The sequence below is a fragment of the Haliaeetus albicilla genome, chromosome 5, assembly GCF_947461875.1.
Source record: "Haliaeetus albicilla chromosome 5, bHalAlb1.1, whole genome shotgun sequence".
Classification (NCBI taxonomy): domain Eukaryota; kingdom Metazoa; phylum Chordata; class Aves; order Accipitriformes; family Accipitridae; genus Haliaeetus; species Haliaeetus albicilla.
The window spans coordinates 44,013,867-44,026,386 of NC_091487.1; the positions used below are offsets into that span (position 1 = coordinate 44,013,867).

Consider the following 12,520-nt stretch of genomic DNA (forward strand, 5'->3'; position numbering starts at 1 on the left):
CAAGAGACAGCAATCTATTTTTAACATCCTCTTAAAAAAAAAAAAAAAATTAAAAAACACCACACCCCAACTGCCTCTGCCCTTTAACAGCAGAACTGGGAATGAGAAACAGTGACTATCTTTTGAGAATGCTAGAATTCCTATTTACTGTAATGGAAGTGTAAGATACAATCCCCTGTGCTAAAGAGGAATATTACTAAACATTACTCTGAATCACTAATTTACAGAGTCATTTATATCTAAACTCCCATGCTCAACTACATGCAAGAATGTTTTCAAGCGTCTAGTGCTGAAAAGCTAGAACAGCTGATATTACCCTGGTGCCAGCTGAAGATTATTTCTGCACCTTCTAAAAAGGAAAATTAAAAAACCCTCCACAGATCAGTAAAGATGGGTGGCACTTTGTGTTATTTCTGTACCATATACAGCCTGCTGACAGAGGGAGAGCAGATGTTAGCATGACTGCAGTGCCAGCGTGAAGCACTCCAGCAAGAAATGAAAAGTTTCCAAAGTTCTCTAAAGTACTGGTGAAGATCTAATGCTCTACTTTCTATTTAGTGTCAACTACCTACAGACTCATTAGCTAATGATTTGCAGTGGATAGTTTAATTAACAAAACCTGCAAAAGCAGATCCCTCAGTGTGTGTGTCTACATAAAAAAGGCTGTTCTGTAAAGCAACTCAATAACCTTGCAAAAATAAATGAAACAAAGATGTGCCACAGCAAGTGCTGTAACAGGGCTAAAAAGGTGTCCTGCAATGCCCTTTTAAGTGCACCAGCAAATATAAACAGCACAAGGAAACTTCTGCAGTGAAAAAATAATAATGAAGGAAATAAGCAATCCATTGAGCAAGATGCAGGGAAAGAATCAGAAGTAATCAGCATGGAAGGTGACAAGGGAGACTTAATACTATAATTACTAACAGACTAATTTGTCTCAGGAGGAAAACTGCAAGAACCAACAAATGGTCAAAACAACTTTAAAGGTCTGGCTCGAAATTCAGGTTATTAATAATTTCTTCAGATACCAGTGTGGGACAAATCAAAACAGCGACATGGAGAATAGGAGTTGGTAGGCAAAAAATAGCATTAACACTAACACAGAATGGAGCAGGAAAAGAAAGTAATTCTCAAACATTCAGGAGATTTTATGGACCTTTAACAGGGCATAAGAAGGATGAAAGTTTATCCTAAACTGGGTAAGACAGTCAAATCTCCTTGGATTTTTCTGCTATTGTTTTGTTTGCTTGTTGACAGAAAAGTTGACCAATGTAAATATATTGGAGCAGCAATGCCAGCTCTGAAAACAGAGATGGAGATGAAAAACTTTGCATCCTAAAGTTTGGAGAAAAAGGCTTTTTTTTTTTTTTTTGCATCTGGTAACCTGGGTACTGCATTAATAACTGAGGGGATACAGAAGATAGTCAAGACTGTCAGAGAGGAAAAAAGCTATGTTCTGCTTTTCTATCTTGGCAAGAATTCTCTTTAATATTTAGAGATTGTTGTATCAGGAAGTGAAATTAGACACACAGTATGGGATTTCTAATACAATCTGTTGGTCTAACTGTTCCCGTTGTAGTCAATATTAAAACTCCCACTGACTACACTGCCGATAGAATTAGGTCAACAATAACCATTTTGAAAAGCCATATAATTATCAGAGCCAGCACCAGTAAGCCATGCAAGTTCATGAGAATCAAATTATATCAGACCAAGCCAATTGTTCCATATTTTCAGCATTTTATTGTGTTTCATGCAATTCAATTTAAAATGCTAAATAAATCAATTTCTATTGCAGAGGTTAGACACTTACATACAATGGAAATGGTAAATAATTGGTTAAGTGGCATCTACTAATATCCTTAAGGGTTGGCACTGGATTCAGTTGCACCATCTCGATGTAACAGAAAAAAAACAGTAAAATTTTCTCAGTACTTCAAACATTAAGTATCTCTACTTACTTGCTATCAATTTTTTAAGACTGCAGGAGGTTACTGCAGAAGAGATAGCACAGAGGGCAGGAGTAGCACAAAGATCGTATCAGGAGCTCAGAGGAGATTATCAGATAATGCAAATTTACTGGGCTTTAGACGTAGGTCACGTCTTACCTCAGGTCCTCTAAAGAGGGTACCTGGAGGACATCATGCTAAACTGGCCATACTACAGAAGAAACAGATCCTGAAATCTTGCAATTCACTTCACAGGATTCACTGCTGATTTAGATGAAAAACAGATGACATTTATCCTGAGAAGGATGTACTCACAGGAGCTGCACAGGACTACAAGAAGTACATACTATGTTTTATAAAGGGTACAGAAGTAGGAAAAAAGTGGTGAGGGGAACATTACATTTGCTCGTGATTCTAAGAACATGTCGATCACTTTCCAGCACCATCTTCATGAGTAAAGGACATACAGTGTTGGGAACACTATGACAGAAAGTTAACTACTGGCCTTACAACTGAGAGGAGCAGCAAATACCAGAAGATACTAAAAATACAGGTTCCATCCAGTACATGCTACTTTACTCACAGTTCTTAATTCTTGGAGAAGTTGTAAACGCAACCCAGGAGAAGGGTTTTGAGGACAAGGGTATCTCACCTAAAAACAGGATTATGTTTAAGAGAAAAGATTCAAGACAACTGACTTATCTCTGAGCAGAGATTTTTTTCCACAAGTAGATACAAATAAGCACATCAGGAGCAGTGTTATCAAAAAGGGTACAAGTATTGACATCCACAGACATTAAAACAACGAAAACACTGATTTAAAAGAATATACATATTCAGGTAAAAATGAAAGGTATAAATATAAATTTATCTACCCATATTTGAAGGATATGACCATTACTGAAGGATAAGTACTTAAGGCAGAATAGAAGACAACAAGCAACAAGAAAATTTAAGTAAAAAAAAGCATTATCTGCTACAAAAAAAGCCTTTCCTGGTACTAAATATATTAGGACCAGGGAGCAAACTTCCAAGTATTACACTGGAAGGCAAACAAAATTGAAAAATAAAAATATTAGAGAAACTGCAAAGAGCAATGCTGCCCAGCTGGACAGACAGGAACTAGAAGAACAGATTTTTAACATAGCTACTTAATACAGTAATTGATAAAGAAGTTAGGTAAGTCACCCAAGACATGGTGCCTTTCCATCTTCCTATGTTCTTTTGAAGGCTAAAATACCAGTCTTTCACTAGCAGCTTTTTCAAGGGAACATCACAGAAAACTTATATCTATTTATCAGCTAAAACTTCCAATAAAAGAGCAGACTGCTGAGTTACTAATGGCTCTCCTGACCAGAGGGAAACAAACCCCCCAGCCTTGATTACCTCTCAGAGGGCTGTTCAGGGGAAAATGTATTTACAAGATTAAAAATGGCACTTCAGAAGATCAAGTGTTTCAGGAGAAGCATCACATAACAGGGGATTTATCACCTGGTCAAGAGAAACAGCAGCACTTGCCTGTTAAATGCCAAGGATTAACTGCTTCAGACAAAGACTGATTTGGAACCAGAATGAAGCACTCACTCTTATCTAGGCGCAGTATCCAGTTATCTCTATTTTAATCACCTCACTGTGTGGTGGGCTCACAAAATGATGACACATTTTAGAATAAGACTGATACACTACAAAGCTACAGTGAATCATTAGAAACCAGAAACATTGGAGGCCAGAAGAAGGTAGAGAATCCCTACTCCCCAGCCTAGACCTGGTACATGAGTATTAAGGAAACCATTGTATTCAGTGTTTTATAAAAAAAGAAAAGAAGGGCATCCAGCACTACAACGACCCTTCCTTTGAGACCCCTTAATGAGCCATTTTCAAGCACTCATCCAAATGTGAGCACGACTAGGGAAAACATCACTATGGGTAATTCTAATCACTTTGAAACTTCACAACTGGTGCTCATCGAACACAGTTTGTAGTGCAAACATACAACTGGCTGCCCCATCAGGCTTCAATTCTGGAATAAAATGTCAAAACTAAGCACGAACTTTTTCTTTTATCTTTCTTTTTTTTTTTTTTTTCCAATATATTGCACTGTTATGCTACTGCTTTTCCAAGAGAAACAGAAATGAAAACGTAACTGCACAAACAACGCTAGCCTGTTAGACCTACAGGCTTGAAGAATGCTCACCACTGCCTGCTCTGCCTGGCCAGCAACGAACTAGTAACAGCTTGCTTCCTAATCACTCTCATTAACACCAGACATCACCTACTAGGTGACCTAGTTTGATTTAGAGTTTCGCAGACACAAAATAAAAGCAAAAGGAAAACAATGAACACAGTTCCTAAGTAGCAGAAAAACTCAGATGTACCATCTTGACATCAAAACTGTTTCTACAAGCCCAGACAATCAACAGTTTGGAATATGATGTGAGCTTTTCTGGCAACTGTCATCTTTCAAAAGGCACTTGTTCTTTCACCACCCTGCTATGAAGACACTTGCCTTGCTGGAATCTGACTTAATGGTAAAACAACATTATGCTGGAGAGAGTAGCAATATCCTGCAGTACTGCTGCAAGGAAATAGTCATTGCCTGTCACTGCATCCAGGCAGTATTATTAGACATTAAGACCGAGATAAGGGGAATATAAAAGACTGTCACAAAAGATAAAGATAAAAAGAATAGGGAAAATGAAGCTGCAGGCTACTATGAGTAGATCACAAGCCAAGCTTAGACTCTCACTAATCATTGAAAAATGAAGTTCAAAGAGCAGATTCAATATCATTCCCATTCATCCAGGACTTGTTAGCATTCTTTGCCTGCAACTATGTTTAAGATGATGAATATAATTAACATAAATTGCTATGTATCTGGAAGCAACAGTGCTAACTGCTCCAGAAACCTGTAACAGAGAAGAAGAAAAAGAACAGAAAATGACGACCAAGTTCCACAAAATTCAGGTCTGCCTTGAAAGCCACTTTTGAGAAGGTCCATCTTCATCAACAACAATAACACAGCACCATATGAGCCAATAGAGGCAGAAGAAACAGCATCAAAATCACAGATAAAGGGGCTCTGGGAAGAAAACAACAAAGGCAGGTATGTACAACAAATAACAATCCTGCTTTTAGTATCTTTATCTGAACTCAAATAACAAATTGCTAACGAGATTATTATTTGTAGCTGCTCAAGTAAGCGAAACAGATAACAACCTGTCCCATCTAAGAATTCAAGAAAGAAATTGTTGCTTTTTCTGCAGTATACTGATGTGTCATGGATCCTAAAAATCCATTTCCATCAGCATTTAAGAGACATAAAGAGCCCATATAGATTCTCACATCTCCTATCATGTCTTCTGTTAACCTCAAATATAAACATCAGGATGGTAAGGAGGAAAATGAAAAAAACCAGCCTAACTGCTTTTAGAAACCTTGCGGTTCGGATATGCTACCTTTCTACCACTACATCAAAAGGCTACAACTGACCAAGTCATCTCTCTTACCCACCTTCACTATGCCCTATCAGAACTTAGTACTTGGCATCCCATCCATTCTGAGGTGTCAGCTTAAGCTATAGTCACCCTACAGAGTAAACCCTCTTTCCTTACCTCTAGGATTCCCTACGCTTCTCTCTCCACTACGACAGAACTTGTCTCACTGTTCTGGAGCTGTAGATCAAAAGCTCCATACTTATTTCAAGTCTCACAAAAAACTTTAATCATTCCAATCTCTTCTTTCTCCTGCCAAGAAAACCTGGCTCCTATTTGAAGGAGTTTCTTTTGCAGAAGTTGAAGGTTGTCATAGGAAGGAAAAAACATTCTGAAATACATGAATGCAGAGTGAACAGCTGGGAAGGAGGGGAGCAAAGACCAAGACTGTCTGTACAAAGAGTCCGAGTTCTACCCATGTGCTCTTAGTAGTTGGTGTGCTAAGGGAAAACAGCAGGTGCATTGTGAATTGATTGCATTTCTGCAGATTAGTGCTCCCATTGCTCTCTGTCTGTAGCAAACAATGATATAGAGTCAGACTGAAAAGGTAGAGACTGGATTTAAAAATGAGGATAGAATTCCTTCACAGGGGTAAAGAAGAAGTTATTTCAGTAACTGGTAATCTCCAACCTCTCTCTCCCCTCACTCAAACTTTCCAAAATCTCTTTCTGTCTCAGCCATTAAGCAAACCACATGCTTATTCTCACTCTGACACACAACTCCTTCCCCGATACCCACTTTCACCATTCCACTTGAGAAGCAACAGGGTGAACAGAATCCCAAACCAAACCTACTACCCAAGTGCATACTAAGTAACCACACGGCCACAGCCATTGTCTCCCCTTCTCTCTCTCATTGCATAATGTTGGTTCAGACACAATTGCTTCCAGCCAGTTCCTACGTAATATTTTCAGGTACCAATGCACAAGTAAAGGTTCTTAAGGAAGCTAACAGGAAAAGATGCTTTAAATGAAGACATTCCAAAAGAAGGGCGACTGCCTGGATGTCTTGCATGAATGTCTAATCGGCCATGCACTTTTGTCCTTAATACATAAAAAAGTTAAACCAAAATGCCAGCTTGAAGTAGAGCACCAACTACGACACAAAACAGACTCCCAAGCCAAACAGTTCACCTATAGGAAAAGCCAAAAAGAATCTACCATACTACTCTCCAAAAAAAATGAAAATCATATTGAAGAAACTGTAAGTGAGACTTACAGCTTTAATGCAGTGGCAGTCAGCTGGCAGGTTGTGATCTCAGAATCTTTTAAGGCAAGAGGCTATTGGAGGAACTTGAGATTTGGCAGTTCTTGCCATGACAGTGTCAACAAAGCAACCAAAAATGGCAAAAGACAGACATGGCAGATACTCATGTATCTTATGCACTTATGAGGAGACCCCTGGAAGATGTCCATCTGAGAAACCATAAGTCTTGGTCCAGAACATGCCTTAAACTGAAGAACTTTAAGGTTGACAAATAAAGCCAAATAATGTCACCCTGAATCTCGTAAGCCTTCCGTAAGTGATTCATCCTCTCTGCAAAGCAAGAGCCTGCTTCCACAAAATGCCCATTATGGTCTCAGTAAAACAGTGCCTACTGTGCTCATGTTCTCTGTCTGGGTGCTCAGCGGTGCCTCAAAATAAATTAAAAAGATAAAGCACCAAAACAAGATTTCAGGCCTGTGAGGTAAAGCCCTTCTTGTTGTAGAGACACAATAAAGACCTTCCTAGTCTGTGACACTGGCACAACTGAATGGATCCACCCCAGCACAGATCCTCCTGGGAGGAAGGAAAAAGGAGAGGACAGAAAAGGGGAAAAGCTGCAGACATCAAAGGAGTGTAATTTCCAAGATCCTTCATATCTATAGTCTAGCAGGCAGCCCACTCTAAAAAGAAGACATCTCAAAAGCAGACAGAGGAGTCAGCCACAGTCACACCTTTAGCCTTGGCTTGAAAGCCTTTATAGAACTGCAATGAAGGATTTGAGCAAGGCTTTCAGACAGTGAGCTGGCACACTGTCCTATATATCTGCTTTTCAGTCTGACAGATAAAACGAACCTGTATTTGTGTATTTGTTCCCACGCTTACCACACACAAAAAGGGACATAGATGGCCAGGATTCATCTGCAGAAACACCTTCACATTCTGATTATGGTGACAGATTCAGAATTACACATGAAAAAAATTAGCTCGCGCTATCCGAGGAGTCCTAGAAGCACCACCCAGAGTCTCCAGCATCAGAGCTGTTCCAGACTAAAGGAAGTCTCTACAAGAGACCCAGTCAAACTTGTTGAAGAAGTCAAAAGAAAAGATAGTTTAGCTCTAAAAATCTAAATTTACTACGTGATCCAAACATAGGACACTCAAAAAAGACCTTGAAATTAGAAAGTTCACCATCTATGACTTGTCTATGAAGAATCTATTTTTATCAGTTATGCTGAAAGAGTAAAGTCACCTCATTCTCCATTCAGAGATTCTTATCACAGAATACAAGAAGCCTTTTCATTTTAGCTTAGGATTCTGCTAAAGCTAACCCTAAAACCTACTCATATCAATTTATCTGCTAATAACCTAATATTACAATCTGTATATATATATTACAAACTGTATTAAATGCTTTCATGCAGACATGACTAAGTTTACAGTTGTCAGTTGTATTCAATAAGCAGTAAGATGACAACAGTGACACGTTAAACACAGGTAGTGCATGTAGAGAGATAACATCTTATTAGACCAAATAACAAGGTATAGCTTGTGTCTCCCTCCTCCTTCCCTGTCCATAAAAGCTGGTGTAATAGAAGGATATTACTAATACCTATAAAAACACTACTTCACATTCTTAGACCAACCCTACTGCTATTGCTGTCACAAACTAAATGTATTTATGTATGAATTCAAATGAGATTCTGGAGAAACTGCATGGAGAAAATGACACCATTAGATGGACACACAGGAGGAGAGGCTTTAGCTTAAATTTAGAGGCCATATGTACACAGATGAGAATAATGCTGATAATACACTGATGTTTTAGTTGTTGCTAAGCAGTGTTATACTAAGTCAAGCACTTTTCAGCTTTTCTACTGCCCTGCCAGCGGAGGCTGGGAGTGCACAAGAAGCTGGGAGGGGACACAGCCAGGACAGCTGACCCAAATGAGCCAAAGGGGTATTCCATTCCAGGTGTTGTCATGCCCAGCATATAAACCGGGGGGAGCTGGCCGGGGAGCACTGCGGCTCAGGGACTGGCTGTGCATCGGTCAGCGGGTGGTGAGCAATTGTATTGTGCATCACCTGTTTTGTATATTCTATTATTATTATTCCTTCTTTTTCTGTCCTATTAAACTGTCTTTATCTCAACCCATGAGTTTTACTTTTTTCCCCCCAATTCTCTCCACCATCCCATGGGGGTGGGGGGAAGTGAGCAAGTGGCTGTGTGGTGCTTAATTGCCAGCTGGGGTTAAACCACAACACCAAGGAAGGCTTGTCTTCCAGGCACCGTGCACAAGCACAGGGCTCACTCCTTGCCCAGAGCTCTATGTAGAGTAAAACCAACTGGTGTTTAATGCCCCCTACATCTTTCTCCTGATCTCTAGGAAAATGAAAGAAGAGAGAATATTTACCAATTACATTAACCAGTTTAGAAAGATAAAGCATCAAGGCAATTTGCTATGGCTTTTACATTAAAAAAATTCACTGGATTCCAAGAGAAAAGCATGAGCTGCAGACAGCTAGACACAGTAGCAACTTTCTGTCCTACCTCAGATCTGGAGAAGCAGGGAGCATCTAGATCAGAGCAAGAAAGAAATACACAAAGAAACACACGACTCTTCTCAGGTGAGCAAGCAAAGAAGGAGGGATACAGGAGCCAAAAGGAGACACAAGAACTCTGTGTAAGAGATGCCTTTGTGAAGTGTCAGCAGAATAAATCAAATGAGTCACGAGACAAGTTCCAGCTCTAAGGACGCACAGCAGCTCCCTCTAATCAGCCAGGAGAAATAATGAAGCAGAGAAGGAAAGAGACAGCATGTCTTGAATGCACAGACCAGAATTCAATATGAAGTATTCAACCAACAAATTCAGCCACTGCACAGTAAGGAATAAACACTTCTTTTTGCTCAGTATGAAGTGAAAGACAACCTTAGCATGGCTGATTGAATTGCTTCCCTGACTGGGTGCTCTTACTGTGTGAACATTATCTGCAGGGGAACACGCTTCTCTGCAGGCATTGCCTGGCTCTGTGAATTAAGAACTTACCATCTTTTATCTTCCCAGCAGAACAAGCTGCCCCAGACAAATGAAATGGAATAATGGAAACATTAAGGTCTATGCTTGCGACGCACCCGCCTCACAAAATGGGCCCAGCAGCCACCATATTTCTACTCTTCCAGACCACGAAGCTTCTTGGGAAAAGCTAGTAGGCAGTTACTCTTCTCCATTCTCTTCCCTCATTTACATCTTACACAAACAAGGCCACAATGACAGGGTAAGATGTTCACTCACCCTGTACTTCTGAGCATTTAATTGCTGGAGCATGAAATGACAGCTTCACAGAACAACATTCTAAAGGAAAAAAAAGTCTACCACCACTTAAAAAGTCAGAAAGGGATTAATGTCTTGCTTTTCTGGGAATAGCTAGTGTTACCAGTGTCCTTCATAAAGGGACTTCACCCTGACACAAAGGACATGGAGCTTTAACAACATGCCATCTCAAGTATGTGCCACTGCAGCAAGTGAACATGAAAGTTATGATAGCAGCGAATTTAACAGCATCCTCTGCTGGCAACAGCAACATAAAAGCCCAGGTTTTTGAGGAGTTCACAGCTCCCATCAAACATACCTCCCTACTACACTACCACCATAGACTACTTCTATGACCATGCTCAGAATCATCCTATGTTTTAATCACAATATATACAAAGGGGGGGAAAATTCAGTGAAATACTTAAGAGTACCCAGGGAAAATCCCATATTTAAAAGGAAATTACTCAAGACAGACTAGAAAGGTCATATTCTCTTTTCTTCTAAAATGGATTTTAATCCTAAATTCCTGAGCTTTTGGTCTCCGTGCCATCTAAACAATCCATTACTATACTTCCATTTATTGGAAAGGGTTTGCAATAAATTTGTTTGCTGGGATTACACTGGCTATCACTAGAAGTCCAAAAGCAGATGCTGGAGAGCAGACTTTAAAAGTTTGTCAGGAGAACCATGCAGAAGGAAATACAGTGGTTTATAGGAGTGCTCTTCTAAGGTTTGGATGCAGAGTCATTTCTCACTGACACAAGAGGGCATTGGCTCTCCTTACAGGAAACTAAGCCTTAACTTAACACAGATTCACTATCACCAAGTCTTCCAAAAAAACAATCCCAGGAACTTCAGCTAATTTGACAAAGTTGTGCAGACAGAGCAAGTAAAAGTAACAGAACATGTCTGGCTGCTTCCTACAGCCTTAGACCAAAGAATTAAGTCCTGCAAAGCCTCTTAGTGGTTCCTGTTCTGTCTCAAGATTTGAAGGCTCTAATAAACTCTTGGCTCCCCATCTGTTCCATGGGAGAGAAAGATCTCCTTTTCTTTATCTAACCAGTCTTTTAAATCTGGTTGAGATAGCCTGATGCGTTGACGGTAGCCTAAAGCATCCTTAATTTTCACAACAGAAATGACAAGACCTATTTGTAGCAATCACTGCTCTAATTATTGATTGAATGACTTAACCTGTTCCTACAGGAAGCCTGAGATGTCCTTGATTGGTAAACAGTAGGAAGCCACAAAGCAGTTTTGTGCCGACAACAGACTCAAGCAAGAGGGCAAGGCAGCATGCACACTTACTCAAAATCTTCAAATTCCAGATCGTTTCCCTCTACAGATGGGCTTGAGTTCTCCGAAGTGGAAGAAGAGGAGGAGGAAGAGCGGAGACGGTTTTGTTGGTATCGCATAGAGCGTTGTCGAATACTGTCCCTTCGGGAAAGATACTGGATCATCCTCTGAGCATAATATGCAGCAGGAGACAACCTGAGCAAGAGAGAGATATACAGACACTCATTACACAAGTATAGAGTGACAGACAGTCCTATTTTTCCTTTTGAGCTCCAAGTGCCAGGACAGTAACAGCATATCACGAAACTGGCTGTTTGCATATTATCCACAAGCAGGACAGAGTAAATAAAAATAGCAAGCAGAAGTAATTTTCCCTTTATATGCTATACTCCCACGTGATTCCCTTGTTGTGCAAACAGAAGCACTGCACAGTACCTATAGACAAAAAGCTCATCCACAGCACAGAGAAGTTAGCTTCTCAGGACTCTTTGGAGCTCATTATTTCATTTATTACCAGTTCACACAACTAACTCCCGCAAGCATTCCTGATAAGAATCAAGACCGCTCCTAATGCGAACTCTGCTTGCAATGCCAAACAGCAGCAGTGTTCAAATAAACTTTGAAGGAAGGTGCTGTTGTTTTGAGGGTACTTATGGAGCACCATAAAGTATCAAGCAGGGGTAAAAAAGGTTTAACAACTTTAACTACTTTGTAATCCAAATGGTATGGATTTCATATAGTGACAATTTCATCAGAACCACTAGATGTATGTTAAGAGGAGCATTAAAAGCCTTGCATCTCACCTGAAAGGAAAACCTTCCTCTGCAATTAACTCTTTAATTCTCTCATGCATAACTTGGCCTTTGTTTGCATCAGCTATCACACACCAGTATTACCGCCTTCCTTGAGGCTAGACAGATAAAAACCACTCTCTTTTCCTACCCTGCATATATCCACAGCTCCTGGCACATGCTTTCTGTGACACAGTTACTCAGTATTAAAGTTCAGACACCTGAGATGCTTGAATAATCATTTCTTTAGCCTTATTCGGATTAGACTTGAACCCTAATTTGGGGGGAGGAGGGGAGATGACAACACCACCCCCACCCCGAAGTAATTAGACATTAAGAAGTCTATTCCTTTAACTTCTAGCTTCTTCCCACTGCCCCCCATTCCATACATGTGTTTGATTTTGTTCTTTTTTATTAAATTCAAGTTACCAGACTGGTACTTCCCAGGGTCACGAAAACACAATCACATTTCCTGCAA

General features: G+C 40.0%; 1 protein-coding gene across 3 annotated transcripts in view; it reads right to left on the bottom strand.

Moving 5' to 3' along the window:
• Positions 1-12,520, bottom strand: part of AMBRA1 (autophagy and beclin 1 regulator 1) — a 135,866-nt gene that overhangs the window by 84,307 nt on the left and 39,039 nt on the right. For all 3 annotated transcript variants that reach the window (XM_069784509.1, XM_069784508.1, XM_069784507.1), the window contains one exon: positions 11,264-11,446. In XM_069784509.1, coding sequence (XP_069640610.1) covers positions 11,264-11,446 — 183 coding nt within the window. The remainder of the gene's footprint in view (positions 1-11,263; positions 11,447-12,520) is intronic.